Source organism: Schistocerca serialis, chromosome 8, assembly GCF_023864345.2.
Source record: "Schistocerca serialis cubense isolate TAMUIC-IGC-003099 chromosome 8, iqSchSeri2.2, whole genome shotgun sequence".
NCBI lineage: Eukaryota > Metazoa > Arthropoda > Insecta > Orthoptera > Acrididae > Schistocerca > Schistocerca serialis.
In genome coordinates, this window is record NC_064645.1 from 229,528,571 (window position 1) to 229,548,406 (window position 19,836).

The following is a 19,836-nucleotide window of genomic DNA, read 5'->3' on the forward strand; positions in this document are numbered from 1 at the left end:
AATCTAAATAGACCTTGTTTTCGGTATCAAACAACAAATTTGTTAAGATATTGTCTACACAAGAAGTTGAAGGGTATTTTCTCTTGTGAATACATGAAAATTTAGTTTGAAACCAGAGTTCTAAGTTAAGTCAATAAATGGTTTTGGGCTATTGTCATGACTTGACCCATTTACATTAAAATCAGGTTCCATGATTATGTTTTTCTTCCTTCTTTCTTAAGTTTATCAAGAAGACACTGGAGTTTAGATGAGGAAGTTTCAGTTATTGTACTTCCTGGAATTCTGTAAATTGATATGACATTGTGTTCATCTCTTCTAGTCCAACACAACTGCTTCCAAAAGAACACATCTCATTAAAGTAATTCAAATCTGTCTTTATTTCATATGTTAAGCTTGTTTCTCTGAATCATGTTTGTTGTTAATTTTAATCTTTTTCCCACCAGTGTTACATAATATTTTTTTTCTTATTAACTTCTTTTAAAGCCTTTACCTTGGGATATCTTTAACTGCAATATGTTTGGTCATAAATTTTATCTCCAAACCTCTATTGATTCCAACATCTTTTCTTCCTTTTACCAGAGTCCATCATTGACATCCACCACACCTTGCCAAATTTCTCTCCTGCTTATGTATCTATCTTGTTACTCATTAATAAATTATTTTTATTCCTTGCAGCTTGTTGGGAGTCTTCATTTAACACCCATTACACTTCCATTATCTTTTGTTACTGCACTCTTCATATAGAAGAATTTAGTCAATTCACCAATAAATAGGAGGAATATTTCAGTGTGTCCAGTCACGATGATGATTCTGTTTCTATTCAGAACATTTCAAAGATTGACAAAAATGTCTTATTAGATGCTGCTTGGGCTTAGGACTTACCTGCAGCACTTACAAAGACAACTAAGTCAATTACTTTTTGCAGAAAAATAAGTAAACCATTTGACTGGACACAGTATATTTCAACTAAGTTACACTGCAAGAACATCAGAAATCATACACTTTAGAGTTGTCATTCCTATTTTGGTGTTGGTTTTCACCTCACACTGTTCATCTATTTTTGAGAATATTTTAGTTTTATTTGTTTTTATCTTTACTCAGGTTTACTTATGGTACCTATAAAAAACTTTACAATAATCCAAATTCTATCTTAGACTCTGCTAAAATTACAATAATCTCAGCAAATCGTAAGCAATGTTTTCATTCACATTAATTATCTCAAGTTCTGTGTTATTTCTCAGTGCTCAGTAGCATTTTCTAAGGACACATTAAATTAATAGGACGACAGTGGAAAGGCTTATACAGTGCTTCTTATTTTAAATTAGTGTGTGCTGTTTTAGTACCTGCCTCAGTGTGCTGAGTTTTGTACATTTTTTTTAAAGAGTACTGGGAAACTGCACACTAACTGTAGAAATTATACTAAACTTTTCAACATGTGCCTTTATTAAAATTAAGCACAAAAATGATTAATAATACCAAAATTTATAGTGTGACCACATTTAACTCATGCAACCCCATCATCATCACTCTGTTCATGCATTCATTGATTGATTCATTCATTTGCATACTGTATTCCATAAATCCCATCATGAGTTCGAGCTGCTTCTGCCAGTTGATTCTCAACTGGCAGAAGCAGCCAATGGAAGCTACTTCTGTAAATTAGGTGTATATTAACAGCCAATTAACTAGATCTGTTTCACAATCCTGAAAATTCTCCTTCATGGTAGGATTACAGAACACAATGTGTGAATGAATAAATCTTAACTGTAATGTACCTTCAAAAGTCCAGATTTTCTGATAAATCACAGGAGGCTGCTAAGTACAGTTCTCCAGTTCCCTGTCTAATGTCTACAAGTCCTGTTACAAAAAATTGTACCAGAATATGAAAATCCTTTCTCAACCCTAGATAGGAATGCATAACCTATATAAAATAAATTTTTAATTCTCCGTCTACGTCGATACTCTAGGAAACACTGTGAACTGCATGGCTGAGAGTACATTTCACTGTACCAGTTATTAGAGCTTTTTCCCATTCCATTTACGTTTAGAGCACAGGAAAAATTATTATTTAAACACCTCTGTATGTGCTGTAATTAATCTAATCTTATCCTCATGATCTCTACAAGAGTGATATGTAGGGGGTTGTAATATATTTCTAGAGCCATCATCTAAAGTTGGTTCTTGAAACTTTGTCGATAGGCTTTCTGGGGATAATTTCTATTTATCTTTAATTGTCTGTCATTTCAGTTCTTTCAACATCTCATTGACACTCTTCTGCAGATCAAACAAACTTGCGACAATTTGTGCTACCCTTCTCTGTACCTATTCAATACCTCCTGTGTCCTATTTCATATGGGGCCCATATACTTAGCAATATTCTAGAATGGGTCACATGAATGATTTGCAAGCAATCTCCTTTGTAGAATTATTGAGTTTCCCTAGTATTCTTACAATAAACTGAAATCTACTACCTGCTTTATTCACTACTAAGCCTATATGATTATTGCACTTCATGTCCCTACTACGTATTACATCAAGTACTTGTATGAGTTTACAGATTCCGACTTTGAACCTCTAATTTTATATTCGAAGTATACTATGTTTTTCAGTTTTTGAAGTGAACAGTTTTTACAGTTTTGGGTATTCAAAGCAAGTTGCCAATTGCTACATTGCTCTGAAATCTTATCAAGGACCGACTGAATATTTGTACACCTTCATTCAGACTTTACTTCGTTGTAGATTACTGCATCATTTGTGAAAAATCTGAGGTTACTATTAATTTTGTCTGCTAGATCATTAATATACAACACATTTCTCTGGATGCACCTGAAGTTATTTCTACATCTCTCAATCCAAGATAACATGCTGCCTCTATGCTACCAAGAAATCCTCAATCCAGATTGTATTTTGTCTGACTTACTATATGATGATCATACTTTTGAGGAATAAATATATTGGCATGTAAGTATGACTCCCAAGATCCCAGAAAGACATTCTGTTATAGGCATCACATAATTTTCTCTGCGCACACTTCTCTATAAAAATTGTTTTGAACATACATACAGTATCCCAGAAGATTCTGCTACAGGGCAATGAATGAAAGCATGCAAAATATGCTGGCAATCCCATCTACAGTTCAATGCAATGAGATACTTTTATAAGAGCAAAGCAGGGAGCACAGAGCTTTCCATCCACACGCTGGTGACATCTCAGCATGTTATTCAGGTGCTCAGAAATTTCACACAAGGAGTTTCATTCAGTGTGTACCCACTGATTTCTATTACCTGTAAATAATTTAGGAGTAAAGGAGACCATTCAAAAAATAGAGGAAGCACAGAGTTATTGATAGGTTCACACAAAAGAGAATGAAAATTTTCCTAGTTTTCAGAAGTTTTATGAGCTAGATTACAAACAAACACACAAAGAACTGGTAGGGTGCAGTGCACAATGAAGATGATGTGGAGGTGCAGAGCAGATTACTGGAAGGGAGTGACAGGACAAAGGAAGGGGAAGGTGGATTAGTGGAGATTGTGGCCAGGAGGGTTATGGGATGAAGAAAGTGTTGAAAGGATAACTCCCATCTATGCAGTCTAGGGAAGATGGTGCTGCGAGGGAAGATTCAGATAGTAGACCCATGTCCATGGCCTTGGCATTACTGAACACTTTCTCCCAACACACTTTCATCTAGAAACCCACTACCTCATTCCTCATAAACCATATCAACTATGTCCTCATATACAACTACTTTTTCTTTGTGGGGAAAGTATATAACCAAATCTGCAGCATAGCCATGGGCAACCGCATGGCGCCTTCCTATGCAAACATATTTATGGACCTTCCTAATCTCCCAAAACCCCAAATCCCTTGTCTGGTTCAAGTTCATGGACTATATCATGATCTGGGCTCAGGGCCAAGACCTCTTGTCTTCATTCCTCCACAACCTCAATGCTTTCTGTCTCAGCTGCTTCACCTGGTCTTCCTCAACCAAAAATGACATTATCCTGGATGTTGATCTTCACTTCTCTGATGACTCCATCCAAACCTCTGTCAATATTAAATCACTAACCACCAACAGTACCCTCATTTTGACAGCTGCCACCCTTTCCAAACCAACGAATCACTTTTACACTGCCTGGCCATCCATGGACAGCATAATTATCCATAAGATCCATTTAAACAAAAACAAGTATGCTGTGGATAACTAAGGGAATTAAAATCTCATGTACCAAGAATAGGAATATTTGTCAAGATCCAACATTACTTTCATACTACAGTCTACTTTAGTGTTTTATGGACATTCATTAAAATCTCCAGAAATATGCACATCGTGACAGGAATAAATAAAGCAGATAATAAGAGTAAAACTGTATGGGATACTGTCAAATGGCAGACACAACATCCAGCCAGTGTAACAAGATACCATAACAATTAAACTGGATAACAACATTGTGATTGATAATTCACAAGTTGCAAGTGCTTTTGACTATCAAATTCTAAATGTAACAGCACAAACAGCAGTGTATGGGTCAGTTGAAGAATCAAGAGAATATATAAAATATACCATTCCGCAAAACTTTAAGCAACTAGAAGTAGCACAAAGCATCTTTCACTGAAATTAATAGCGTTATAAAATTCTACAAAACAAAAACTCTCGTGGTGTTGATGGAATTTCAAACAGAGTTCTGAAAAGTTGTTGCACCTTTATAAGCAATGTCTTTAGTAATATATGCAATGCATCACTGACACATGGAATTTTTCCCAACAGGTTAAAACATTCAGGTGTTAAACCTCTTTGTGCGAAAAGTGACAAAACAAACGTAACCAATCATTGTCCAATTTTCTTATTGACAGGCTTCTATCCCTTTGAAAGGAAAGCTGCTTTTAAGAATGTACTTATCATCAATGAATAATGGCAAAAGGAGGAGGAAGGTAGAAAAGAAATGACTGTACTAAAGAAACAAAAATGTATCCAAAGCACATTTGGTTTTCTAAACCCATCCCCACAGAGTAAAAGGCATATTACTATAAACAAAACTAGGTCTACTTTACGTCTTCGGGTCGATTCCACAGTGTCATGTCTTGTAGGCGATGACATCTTGGTCGGAAAAAGATTCTAGTCCAGCTAGCGATGCGTTCTCACAGCAGACAATTGCGAGTGTAAACCACCCACTGCCAGCTGCTCCAGATGCAACATCGAGAGAAAAATTAACTCAACAAAAAAAAGAAGAAGAAGAAGAAGTCCATTAAGAATAATAGATTGTGCAGTGCCATTTGCTCCAAGTTTATTTTCCAAGCTGATTATGTGTTTGTAAATTGGCATGCGATGGCGGCGATGACGATAGAGCACCTCAATTAGAACAAAGTTGATAAAGTATACAAAGTCAGCTGTAGACTCATAAAAACATAAAGACTAAAATTCATTGAGTGTTTGTGAAGTGCAATGCACCATAAAACAAATTTATTTGAGTGTATGTGTCACACACAAACAACAGTTATTTGCTAAAATATAGATCACTCAACACAAACGTTGATATGATCTTACAACCGTAACAATGCAAAAACTATGACATGTAATCACGTGGCAGTATAGAAGCCAAAATACTATCCACTGAAGATGCTTCAAAATAAAGCAAAAAGCGGCTGGCGTAAATAAGCCTTCTATTACAGTCTCGATATACTGGTAAAACTGTAACTGCAGAAGGGATGCTACAGAAAAAGAAAAGACAATGTGAATAGTGAATGTGTGGCTTACCTTTCGTTGTTTTCAATTACTGTGACTGTCGTCATCTACATCGCTGCGGTCCATGTCAGTGTCTGACTTATCTGGTCTTTGAATGACAACGATGGGATCAAGCATATTATCAATTGAAATTTCCCTCTCCATGTCTTCCTCCTGTAGCCATTCTGCATGTCGAACACATTCAACCCATGCTGAAGGTGACATGCTGTCCGTGTTTCTTTCTGCGACATAACCTTTCACTTGTGCCCATATGAGCTCTATTGGATTGTACTAGCAATGATTTGGTGGCAAACGCAAAACTGTGTGTCCATATTCCTGTGCAATAAAATTGATTTCGTACACTTTCACAAGAGACTTATGGAATCCTAGAAGGTTTAACAATTCAACCCGAGCTTGACTGGCAGTGTATGGAATCTTCTTACTTGCAAGCCACAGCATATAGGCTTTTTTTGTACTTGTTGTGGGATGCTTGTCAACAACAAACGCATTGTCCATAACAATCACTGAGTTCGCAGGGAAATAAGGGAGAAACTGTTTCCTAAAACATAATGTAAATGTCTCTGAGTGCATTTCAGAATGATAATCATCTGAATTTCTCTTTTTTTGTATCATTAATTTGCTTTCTGGAATGAATATGGAAGTAGAACCAGCTCAAAACACTGGTAACATAAAAAAATGTTCCAATTGCCAGATTTTCTTATTTCAAGAATACTGCTTAAAAACTGTGTCCTTGAAGCAATATCGCAACGCTTCATTAAAAAGTTTGATCCGTCATTTGTATTTACATATTTGAACCCACTGTCTTTCAGAATTCTTCACATTGAGGTAACAACACCTTTAAAATTTACAGTTTCACGCCATTTCAACATAATTTTTTCAAGAGTAGAAAATTCAGCTGTCTTGTACATATTTTCGTGACGTTTCTCACAACTGTGATGTCTCCCTGGTGATCAGAAAGCGGGCCTTTGACTTGTCTGGGCAGATAAATTACCTTCACTGGCAATCCGCCGAACAACTCTCAAGTTGAAGCTGGTCGCTTCTGCTGTGTGCTCCTGAGATCTTGGATCTGTGATAGGTCCATCGTTTCCTGCTTTGCCCTTGAAGAAAGCGTATATCCTGTAAATTATGTCTCTTCCTTGGGTATGGAGAATTTGTTACTTACCACCACTGTCAGCCACGACAAATTACAACAAACTGCATAAAAATTCACTGAATAACAGCCACAAAATTGTTTAACACTCACACTGACCAAGACATTCACAGCAGAGTGCTGAGAACACTACTGAACTTTCATTGGCTGTCTGAGGATGAGGTCATGTCAGATGTGGAGAATGAGCCAAAACTCAACCGCCGTCATTCATAACTCCAACTACTCTAAATAATATCAAATGCTTACTCGACTGCAAGATCTAAAGGTAGTTTATTTAGCCACCGATGTCACATTTCCCAACACTTTGTCACAACAAATCATACTAAAAGAGACGATTTGGTGAGATTTTAATGCTGTATATGTTAGCTTCACTGCATGCTTGTTTTTTGAGTTTTCGGTTCTAAACTTAAGACATTTAATGTTTTGTATGTGCAATACACTTCTCAAGTTTGTGGCTGGATTGTATTTTGTAAATCACACAATATTTCATCGATGTCACTACTCAACATCTTCTGGTGGTGGTAGTTGCTGCTGTCATTGCTGTAAGGTGCAACTGGTGATAATTGCGCAGCGGTGTTGAAATTTATGTCTGGGAGCAGGCAATAAGCGTACATGGGAAGATGCTTGCAGTTGGAGGAAAGCGGTGCTCCTAGTGCCCCCTGCTGGGAGCCACAGAAAGGCCTTCTGCTTGTGCATTGTGGACAATGACTGTGCTGCTGGGCACTCCTGTGGTTAAAAGCTGAATTAAATCTCAGGAGTGCATTGTGTTGAGTCATGAATCAGAAGTGCTTGTTTCCCTGCTTTGATTTAAAGGCAGCCAGTGCTGGGTTCCAGGCGGCATCCCTACTGATAAGATTGTCTGCTGGGCAAGTGCAGCCATAATGAGAGTGAGGGAATACATTATAGAAGATGATAACTACACATGGTGTCAAGAAAATTACTATCACTGCATCCGAAGATCTCTTTGAAGCTCTCAGCCGTGACTGGTTAAAATAACAAGCCAAGGTTCACCAAATGTCAAAGAATGCTCGTCTCCAGGCCCAGTCACAAGAAGGGGATGCGCCATGTCGACGCAACCGTATTTAATACCACAGATAGAATCCTGGAAGATGCAGCTGTTCCAGTGCTCAAGAAATGTTTGTACTAGGCACCAACACCATGGAAAGCTCCAATCCAACATGTGTTAGTTGGCATAGAACAGGTAATTTTTGAGGCTTCCCACGACATTGCAGAAGAGATTAGGAGTGACACGTGGCGAATTTTAACATGAGCCCCACCAAGGAAGTTTAACATCAGCTCAGCAGAAAGGAAGGCTCTACAAGACTTGAGAGTGGACAAAGACCTCATCATTTTAGCTGCCGACAAGGGGAATGCCACTGCCCTTCTCTCACGAGCTGAATAGAACAGCAAGATGGAGGTGCTGCTTGGCAATCCTCCTTATCACAAGCTAAGAGGGAATCTGACTGGCAAGACCCAGAGAAAAACATTAGAGCCTCTCAAGAAGAGTCCTATTCCTTCTAAAGTCATTAAGAGCCTACGCCAACAGGCTGCAGTTCCCCGAAGACTGTATAGTCTACTCAAGACACACGACGACGGCACTCCTCTTCAGCCAATGGTAAGCAACATTGGAGCTCCTACCTATTTTCTAACCAAACATCTTACTACACTGTTGGGACCTCTCACAGGCAAGTGCAATCACCATATCTGAAATTCAGAGGACTTCATAGGCTGCCTGAAGATAGTTAAGCTACAACTGTTGGATCTTTTGGTTAGCTTTGACATTGTATCTTTATTTACGAAAGTACAATACCTCTGCAGGAGGGTTAGTGCTTATCAGCAGCCAGTTTGAGGAGTACATTGTGGCATTGCTTAAACATGTGCTTACTCAAATTATTCAGTGACAAGTATTTTGAACAAGTGAACTGTGTCGCCATGGGAAGTCCACTGTCTTGCTTGGTGGCTAACTATTTTATGGAAGACTTTTCCTGCTTCTAGTAGTATGTAGATGATACATTTTTTACAATGTAAGTGGAAAACAATGGCATTTTACCATTCCTGGATGTCATGGTCAGACACAAAGCAAGTGGTACACTGGGACATAGTGTCTATCACAAATCAACTCACACAGAGCCATACTTGCAACCCACAAGTTGTCACCACCCTGCACAAGATGGTAGTGTCTTAATGCTCTTTGGTGCTTAGAGCACATGTGGTCTCAGCTGCCGACAGTCTACCTGGTGAACTACAACATCTAAGAACAGTATTCCAACAGAATGACTATTCTGATAGACAGATACACCAAGCATTCTGTTCTAAGCAAATTCAAAGTAGGGATGTAATTGAAGATGCGGAGGCACCTGTGCAATGGCGTTATTGCCCTATTGTGGCAGCATGTCCTCAAAAATAGAAAGGATCTTCAAAAGGTACAACATCAAGTTTGTAGCTGTATGCCCTTCTCCCACGTCCACATGCCTGCTGTACTGAATGCTCACTTGTAAGAGAGACTATCACCAAGCAGTCAACTAATCAATTTACATGAAGGGAATAATCGTCCAGCACAAACGTCTTCTCACCCATCAGCAAACTTGAGGAATTTATTGTGCTTGGTCAAATATGACCTTGGCCTGAGGAAATATGGCATGTATACGATCCCATCCCAGTGTGGAAAATCTTATACTGGGCAGACATGCTGAATTGTGCAAGAATGTTGCATCAAGCAACGTCATACATTCCTGGGGCAACATGATAAAACAATAGTAGCACTGCCTGGACACTGGGCATTGTGTGTTTCACAAAAAAGACTGAAATTTTATCCCCAGCATTATCTTTCTGGGACTGTGTTGTTAAGGAGGCCATACATATCTGTATTGAGAACAATCTTGTCAGCAAGGAAGCAGGTTTTCAACTAAGCAACCCCTGGAATCCAGCACTGGCTGCCATTAAATCAAAACAGGGAAAACAAGAACTTCTGATTCGTGACTCAATTCAATGCACTGCTGAGGTTTATTTCAGCTTTTAACCATAGGATCGTCCAGCAGCACAGTCACAGAGCACGTGCTGAAAGTGTTTCAGCAGCTCCAAGCAGGGGGCGCTAGGAGTGCAGCTTTCCTCCAAGTGCGAGCGTCTTCTGGTGCATGCTTATTGCCTGCTCCTGGTTTAATAAATATTGGCACCACCACCCGATTATCATCAGTGACACCTTACAGCAGTGACAGCAGCAACTACCACCACCTGAAGATGTCAAGCAGTTGCATCAATGAAATGTTGTGCAATTTACACAATAAGACATGGCAGCACAGCTGAGAAGTGTATTTGCAACTGGTCTGTCAAGGAAAGCCTGAAAAGTCACATTTTGTGTGTATTCCATCTGCTGCATTTTTGAGTTTGAATGACAAAACAGTGACATTTCCATGATGCTGTGGTCTTGTGCTGTGACTGTAACTTTTGGATGAATAAAGAAATACTGAATTGCAAAATTGAATCAGGCAGTAATGTAGAAAACTATCTTACAATTAATTGATCCATAGTCCCCAGCATGTTTATACAGTGGAACAAACTTACTCCTGAAAGAGTGTGTGTGTGTGTGTGTGTGTGTGTGTGTGTGTGTGTGTGTGTGTGCGAGAGAGAGAGAGAGAGAGAGAGAGAGAGAGAGAGAGAGAGGGAGAGGGAGAGGGAGAGAGTTTTTATGTAGGTAATATCTAATACTATGGAAAATACTTATAATAAATTAATAATAAAGTTCCAGAAACTTTTTCAAGGATGCAAAAGTGAATTAAAAAATTGGAATAAACAGGACACAAAGTATCTTTCCTTTGAAATCTCTCTCCTACACATCATCATTCTGTCTCTTTATCCACTAGACTAATATACAATTATGCACTTGTGCTTTTTATGTTATGTTATGTCTTAAACACGTTAATCACCAATGTGTCAGTAAGAGACATTCAACTATAACAAATTGTACATTTTTAGTACATTTTCAATGTACCACTGCCTTGAAATTGTGTAGTTTCCTTAACACACAAGCTATAATGAATGAAATATGAAGATGCTTTAACAACCAATATGACACTTCCTGTAATTTTCTTACAATAAATCATACCAATAACATGTTTCTGAGAGATCCATAATGTGTTGGTACTCCGAAGTACAGTACATTCATACATCATAAGTTTAATGGTAAACCAAATGTGGACTTCGAATAATTGGGACAAATGGCATCTACGAAGTTATGCTTGTGAAGTAGGATGGAATGGCTGAAGGGATTGAGCCTTTAGCAGGCCCATGAGCACTGCAATATGTAGAAGCCACACTCCCAAACCTCTGCTACATACACGTAAGCAGCATCTCAAGATGCTGCTACTACCTATTTAAAAATCATCACTTGATATTAGATGTAAACAATTCAAAAAACGTGACTGTCATTACATACATTCATGTTGAAATGTATGCCCCCACCCTCATCCCATCACACACACAAATACGCACATACTTCTAACAGAGGTGTGTGTGCTACATTACTGTGTCATTAATTTTCACTAAAATAGACTTCAATTGGAAGTGGCTGAGTAGAAAGTGAATGGAGACAGCACAGCTTTTATCCTACACTTTCAGTACAAGTTCAAATGAATAATAATATAAGGTTTAAACAGAGCAGACATTTGAACAACACTCATTCATCACACACATCATCCGCAAATGGGGTGGGGGAATTAATCACATGTGAACGGCTCCCTGCCATACACCATAATATGGCTTGCAGAGTATAGATGAAGACATTAATATAAGTTAATATTCTTACAGACCATACAGGCAGAAGAGGCTGTTCAATTGAATGTCAAATTTTCACGATTTTTTTTGTTTCAGGTACTTAGTAACTTGTCGAGAGTGCCCTCAGCGTTATCCTTGGCTTGGTGATGCCATTGGTACTGGAATTGATGGAACAGATGTGTACAACCCAGAAAATTAACAAGAGACAAGAAACACATTCAGGTTTTCTTGAATTGTGATACTACCATCGCTCAATACATTTGAAGCGTTATTTACGAACACTATGCTTTGTACAGATAGTCAGAAAATGGAAGACGTACAAAAGCACTGGGCTTACGTGATGACAGTTCAGTGACCTGTTCATGACAAACGAGAGAAATGGGCAACTGTCATTGCATTTCTGTAGTTGTTTATTTTTTATTTGTTGTTCGCCATTCCTGCATAAAACATGGCATAGCACTGATAGAGAGCAGTACATACTACACTGCAAATTTTCAGTGGTTGCCATTATGAGTATCTATTTCTATAGAAATTTTATCAATGATTGTACAAGAATGATGTGAATGAATGAAGGAACATCAAATATTTGTGTTGGTTAACAAAGCTTGGTACTGATTATACCAAGTTAGAATCATAACAGAAATGTGTGTTCTAGATATGAATTTTCAACCAAGTATTGTTCCTTTGGTCATTTATTTTTCTTTTTTATATAAAGTAAGTCACTGGTATGAGAGTGAGAGAGAGAGAGAGAGAGAGAGAGAGAGAGAGAGAGATACCATGTAAGAAACATTGATTATAATTTTACCTGAATGTTTTTGTTGGAAAATAAAGAACAATAGATGTTTATACAAATGTGAAGAGCTCTTTATCATTTTTAATCTTGAAAAGATACATACTACTAATAACAGGGGTATGAGTATCAGAGAACATGTAGCAAAACACTACTCAGAGAAAACAACATTTCTATTGCACCAGTTAATATTCAACAAATGAATTTATTGTTTAAGAAAGATTGGAAGGACATAGAGCAAGCCCTCGGTTTCTAGATTATTTAGCATGAAGAACATTACCTTTTATAGCATGGTCTGACATTATTCTCTAACCACTATTATTTAATGTGTTTTTAATGCTGAGAAATACACCATAACATCAGATAATGATTATTACAATATTCAGACAGTTTCTCAACAACTGAGTATGGTACAAAGTCACCTTCTAATGAGGAACAAAGGATCCCTTGCATAAATGTTTTGAAGCAAAAGTGTATCACATCACTACTGTCATCAGCTGACTGCTCTACTTGCAAGCAGGTCCAAAAATTTTAAGTGTGCAGAAGAGTTACAGTTATTCAGATTCTATGAATAGTAAGCAGGTGTACAAATTTTGCAGCGTTTGATTACAAAGATAATTATTTTGAGATTCAGTGCATAACTGACACATCTATTACAAAACAGGATCTTAAGTTGTCAAGAGTCAAAGTGGCAAAAAGAGAGAGAAATTCATTCACTAAGTTTATCAGTATTGAGTGGATAACCATTCTTTCCTCTGTGTTCATGGGTACTCGAATGGGTTTATTGTTATGACGTGAAACACAGGATCTCCAAGAAAAGCAGGCATTTCTTCTTCCTGCTTTATGGTGTGATACATGTATGATGATGATGATGGTATAAGATGATGTAACTTACCAAACGAAAGTGTTGGTATGTTGATAGAGACACTAACAAACACAAACACACACACAAAATTCAAGCTTTCGCAACCCACGGTTGCTTCATCAAAAAAGAGGGAAGGAGAGGGAAAGACGGAAGGATGTGGGTTTTAAGGGAGAGGGTAAGGAGACATCCAATCCTGGGAGCGGAAAGACTTACCTTAGGGGGAAAAAGGGACAGGTATACACTCGCGCACGGCCGCGCGCGCACACACACAAATCAGTTACTTCTGCCCTTAGTATGCTCTGAGGCCACATAAGACTAAGAGTCAGTATTCCAGGGAAGAGACTGGATTACAAAAGTTTGCGTTTATTCTCAACTGAATGCTGTACATAAAATATAGCAAAGAGGAATACCTGCTGTCTTTGGTGTGTACTCTGTGAATGCACTGATAAGAAGTCAGTTCATGCTGGGCTCCCCAATAAGAATTACTTCAGTCAGTAAAAATATATTATAAGTGTGTTGGAGGCATATGTTTACATCAAGCTATTATGCAGTAGAATACACGAGAAAAGACTTCTTCGGGGAATGAACTCCCAACAATATTGGTTCTAAAGTGGTAAAACAACTGAAGACACTGTAAATGAGGCAGTAAGACTTGCAAAAATGCTCTGCATAAGTATGTTGTACCCATAATGGCAGATATCCCTGAGGCATTTGATCACATATGGTGACCAGCACATTTTGATCACCTGAGGGACTTCAACTGTTTGTTATTGTTGTTGTGGTCTTCAGTCCTGAGACTGGTTTGATGCAGCTCTACATGCTACTCTATCCTGTGCAAGCTTCTTCATCTCCCAGTACCTACTGCAACCTACATCCTTCTGAATCTGCTTAGTGTATTCATCTCTTGGTCTCCCTCTACGATTTTTACCCTCCACACTGCCCTCCAATACTAAATTGGTGATCCCTTGATGCCTCAGAACATGTCCTACCAACTGATCGCTTCTTCTGGTCAAGTTGTGCCACAAACTTCTCTTCTACCCAATCCTATTCAATACTTCCTCATTAGTTATGTGATCTACCCATCTAATCTTCAGCAGTCTTCTGTAGCACCACATTTCGAAAGCTTCTATTCTCTTCTTGTCCAAACTATTTATCGTTTTTTCACTTCCATACATGGCTACACTTCATACAAATACTTTCAGAAATGGCTTCCTGACACTTAAATCTGTACTCAATGTTAACAAATTTCTCTTCTTCAGAAACGTTTTCCTTGCCATTGCCAGTCTACATTTTATATCCTCTCTACTTCGACCATCATCAGTTATTTTGCTCCCCAAATTGCAAACTCCTTTACTACTTTAAGTGTCTCATTTCCTAATCTAATTCCCTCAGCATCACCCGACTTAATTCGACTACATTCCATTATCCTCGTTTTGCTTTTGTTGATGTTCATCTTATATCCTCCTTTCAAGACACTGTCCATTCCATTCAACTGCTCTTCCAAGTCCTTTGCTGTCTCTGACAGAATTACAATGTCATCGGCGAACCTCAAAGTTCTGATTTCTTCTCCATGGATTTTAATACCTACTCCGAATATTTCTTTTGTTTCCTTTACTGCTTGCTCAATATACAGATTGAATAACATCGAGGAGAGGCTACAACCCTGTCTTACTCCCTTCCCAACCACTGCTTCCCTTTCATGTCCCTCGACTCTTGTAACTGCCATCTGGTTTCTTTACAAATTGTAAATAGCCTTTCGCTCCCTGTATTTTACCCCTGCCACCTTTAGAATTTGAAAGAGAGTATTCCAGTCAACATTGTCAAAAGCTTTCTCTAAGTCTACAAATACTAGAAACGTAGGTTTGCCTTTCCTTAATCTTTCTTCTAAGATAAGTAGTAAGGTCAGTATTGCCTCACGTGTTCCAGTGTTTCTACGGAATCCGAACTGATCTTCCCCGAGGTCGGCTTCTACCAGTTTTTCCATTCGCCTGTAAAGAATTCGTGTTAGTATTTTGCAGCTGTGACTTATTAAACTGATTGTTCGGTAATTTTCACATCTGTCGACACCTGCTTTCTTTGGGATTGGAATTATTATATTCTTTTTGAAGTCTGAGGGTATTTCACTTGTCTCATACATCTTGCTCACCAGATGGTAGAGTTTTGACAGGACTGGCTCTCCCAAGGCCGTCAGTAGTTCCAATGGAATGTTGTCTCCTCTGGGGGCCTTGTTACGACTCAGGTCTTTCAGTGCTCTGTCAAACTCTTCACGCAGTATCATATCTCCCATTTCATCTTTATCTACATCCTCTCCCATTTCCATAATATTGTCCTCAAGTACATCGCCCTTGTATAGACCCTCTATATACTCCTTCCAACTTTCTACTTTCCCTTCTTTGCTTAGAACTGGGTTTCCATCTGAGCTCTTGATATTCATACAAGTCGTTCTCTTATCTCCAAAGGTCTCTTTAATTTTCCTGTAGGCAGTATCTATCTTACCCCTAGTGAGATAAGCCTCTACATCCTTACATTTGTCCTCTAGCCATCCCTGCTTAGCCATTTTGCACTTCTTGTCGATCTCATTTTTGAGACGTTTGTATTCCTTTTTGCCTGCTTCATTTACTGCATTTTTATACTTTCTCCTTTCATCAATTAAATTCAATATTTCTTCTGTTACCCAAGGATTTCTACTAGCCCTCGTCTTTTTACCTACTTGATCCTCTGCTGCCTTCACTACTTCATCCCTCAAAGCTACCCATTCTTCTTCTACTGTATTTCTTTCCCCCATTCCTGTCAATTGTTCCCTTATGCTCTTCCTGAAACTCTGTACAACCTCTGGTTTAGTCAGTTTATCCAGGTCCCATCTCCTTAAATACCCACCTTTTTGCAGTTTCTTCAGTTTTAATCTACAGTTCATAACCAATAGATTGTGGTCAGAGTCCACATCTGCCCCTGGAAATGTCTTACAATTTAAAACCTGGTTCCTAAATCTCTGTCTTACCATTATATAATCTATCTGATACCTTTTAGTATCTCCAGGGTTCTTCCATGTATACAACCTTCTTTCATGATTCTTAAACCAAGTGTTAGCTATGATTATGTTGTGGTCTGTGCAAAATTCTACCAGGCGGCTTCCTCTTTCATTTCATAGCCCCAATCCATATTCACCTACTACGTTTCCTTCTCTCCCTTTTCCTACATTCGAATTCCAGTTACCCATGACTATTAAATTTTCGTCTCCCTTCACTATCTGAATAATTTCTTTTATCTCATCATACATTTCTACAATTTCTCTGTCATCTGCAGAGCTAGTTGGCATATAAACTTGTACTACTGTAGTAGGTGTGGGCTTCGTGTCTATCTTGGCCACAACAATGAGTTCGCTGTGCTGTTTGTAGTAGCTTACCCGCATTCCTATTTTCCTATTTATTATTAAACCTACTCCTGCATTACCCCTATTTAATTTTGTGTTTATCACCCTGTAGTCACCTGACCAGAAGTCTTGTTCCTCCTGCCACCGAACTTGACTAATTCCCACTATATCTAACTTTAACCTATCCATTTCCCTTTTTAAATTTTCTAACCTACCTGCCCGATTAAGGGATCTGACATTCCATGCTCCGATCCGTAGAACGCCAGTTTTCTTTCTCCTGATAACGACATCCTCTTGAGTAGTCCCCGCCCGGAGATCAGAATGGGGGACTATTTTACCTCCGGAATATTTTACCCAAGAGGACGCCATCATCATTTAATCATACAGTAAAGCTGCATACCCTCGGGAAAAATTACGGCTGTAGTTTCCCCTAGCTTTCAGCCGTTCGCAGTACCAGCACAGCAAGGCCGTTTTGGTTATTGTTACAAGGCCAGATCAGTCAATCATCCAGACTGTTGCCCTGCAACTACTGAAAAGGCTGCTGCCCCTCTTCAGGAACCACACGTTTGTCTGGCCTCTCAACAGATACCCCTCCGTTGTTGTTGTACCTACGGCATGGCTATCTGTATCGCTGAGGCACGCAAGCCTCTCCACCAACAGCAAGGTCCATGGTTCATGTTTATGAGCATTATTTCTAAAAGTAGTTAAGCAACTTTGTCATGCTGAGGAGAGACCCTTGCAATAGAGATTTGAAAAGGCTACCCACAGCAATCTGTGAGTGGGCTTGTCCTCTTGGAACTGGTATTCGACCCGGTATTAGGAAAGCTGCAAGACAACAAAGCAGTTTTAATAATAGCATATGCCAACAAAGTGATGAAGCTTGTAAAGGGAATCTCCAGACGTAATTTGGAAGAAGGATGTAACACACAGTGGTTCTGAGGAGTTAAACTGTCTGTTGCACCTGAAAAAATCCTGTATATGTTATTAAAATGAAATATTTTAAGAGACCTACCATGAAATTATGTGACAAGTCCGTAAAGAAAAATACTGTCACCATATAGGTTAGTACCTTTTTTGATGAGTGACAAAATATTAGTGCATATACTGAATAAATGAGCAAAAGAGGCAGGAAAGCAGTGAAAATTATTAAGGATTATAAATTACCTATGCAAACAAGAAGAATATGTCATGACACTATCTAAACTGCGATCATGGGATACTGTGTGAATACTTTGGCACACAGACTTCCACTCATAACACCAGCACAGATAGTTAGCAGGGTGCAACATGGACTACTTCTTCATTTAATGGGAGCTTTTGGCACTGTGTCAACTGCCACGTTGCAAGTGATATTTGGGATATGTCAGCTAGATATACAGACACAGAAAAAAGTGGTGATGTACTGACTGAAGAAAGAAGGGCAACATGATTTGCAAAATTTAATGGATATATGGGCCACAAGCAAACAGTTAATCCACCATCAGATCCTTCTCTTGTGGAAGAAACAATGAGCTGAAGCTCAAACATTGAGGCATACCTTCTATTTTCTCCCAAACACGAAACAAGAGAGAGGGAATGAGACACCTGAATCCTTCAAGAGGCAAGACACACTTCTTGATGGGTCATGGACTATATGCCATCTACTGGCACTGAATTGGGCAAAGAGAAATCTCCAAATGTGCCTGCGGAGAAGACAGCACACCAGAACATACTGTCATTATATGTTGATATCAATCTGCAGCAACTGAATTGTCATAGAAGATTCGATGTCAGGGAAATACTGAATGGCAGATTCTGGACAATATAGCTGACACTATTTCAAGAATGGATTCGATAACATGCCAGCTTATAAATCAACACCTATCTGCTGCTGATGGAAGATCAAGAAGCAACACAGTGAATACAACTGAGGTCAACAGAGACAGCAGATGTACAGCAAACAGCACATGCACAATGATCATAACTATAATACTGCATCCAACGATAGTCTCTCCCCACCCAAGGAACTAGGACTCGGATCATGTGGGCCGGCATGTGGCTGCACTTCTCCTGGCATCTCTATATGGCTCTGAAACATTTACAATAAGAGAAACAGATGAACAAAAACTGCTAGTCTTTGGGAGAAACACATTAAGGAAAATATTTGGCCCCAAAATGGACACCCCATCACAGGAATGGAGGATATTACAAAACCAATTACTGGCAAACCTATACTCACAATCTGATATTGTCTGAAGGATGAAGAAAAGAAGACTGATGTGAGCAGGACAACTAATTAGGATGGAAGATGAGAAACTATCACAAGTAGCATTCTCAGGATCTGTGGAGGGCACAAGGGCCCAAGGAAGGCCACAGGCAAGTTGAAGGATGAAATCAACAGGGATACAGAGACGAAGGGCATGAGAAAACGAGAATGGGTCACAAAAGCCAGGAACAGAAATGACTGGTGGAGGAATGCATGTGTTCTCCGAGGCCAAGGCAACAGTTAAGAAGAAGAAGAAGAAGAATCCAGTTCCATGTTTGGTCAAAAATAGTCTGCAGTAGTTACTTTTCTTACATGTCAGTTGAAACACATAGGGGAAAAATGTAATATGATTTTGCTACAAGGGAAATATGTAGTGGGAAGATACTCCTAGCTCTTCTCATAAACATCACAGCCTTGATCTACATTATGTTTTTCTTGTGCTCTGTATCAGGCCTTAAAGTAAAAAGTCAGAAAGTAATGCAACAGGGCAGAGTCAAATGAGAGAATACAAAAATTACTAAGTAGTTCAGTTTATAAGTACAGTAGTAACATTTTGTTTTATGTCTTGCGCTGCTGTGGGGTACATGGTATTTGATTAATGTTTCCCTTTAAAACTTTATATGGAAACATTCCACTGGGAAAAATATATCTACAAACAAAGATGATGTGACCTACCAAACGAAAGCGCTGGCAGGTTGATAGACACACAAACAAACACAAACATACACACAAAATTCAAGCTTTCGCAACCAACCAACGGTTGCTTCATCAAGAAAGAGGGAAGGAGAGGGAAAGACGAAAGGATATGGGTTTTAAGGGAGAGGGTAAGGAGTCATTCCAATCCCGGGAGTGGAAAGACTTACCTTAGGGGGAAAAAAGGACAAGTATAGGTATACAAGTATAGGT

The 19,836-nt window shown here is 38.8% G+C and overlaps 1 protein-coding gene across 1 annotated transcript in view; it reads left to right on the forward strand.

Annotated features, from left to right (window-relative positions):
- The window catches only part of LOC126416379 (chitin deacetylase 1), a 216,981-nt gene extending 204,463 nt beyond the window's left edge, over positions 1-12,518 (forward strand). The window contains exon 10 of the mRNA XM_050084059.1: positions 11,757-12,518. Within this exon, the coding sequence (XP_049940016.1) occupies positions 11,757-11,859 (103 nt within the window). The 3' untranslated portion in view covers positions 11,860-12,518. The remainder of the gene's footprint in view (positions 1-11,756) is intronic.
- Positions 12,519-19,836: the final 7,318 nt, after the last annotated feature.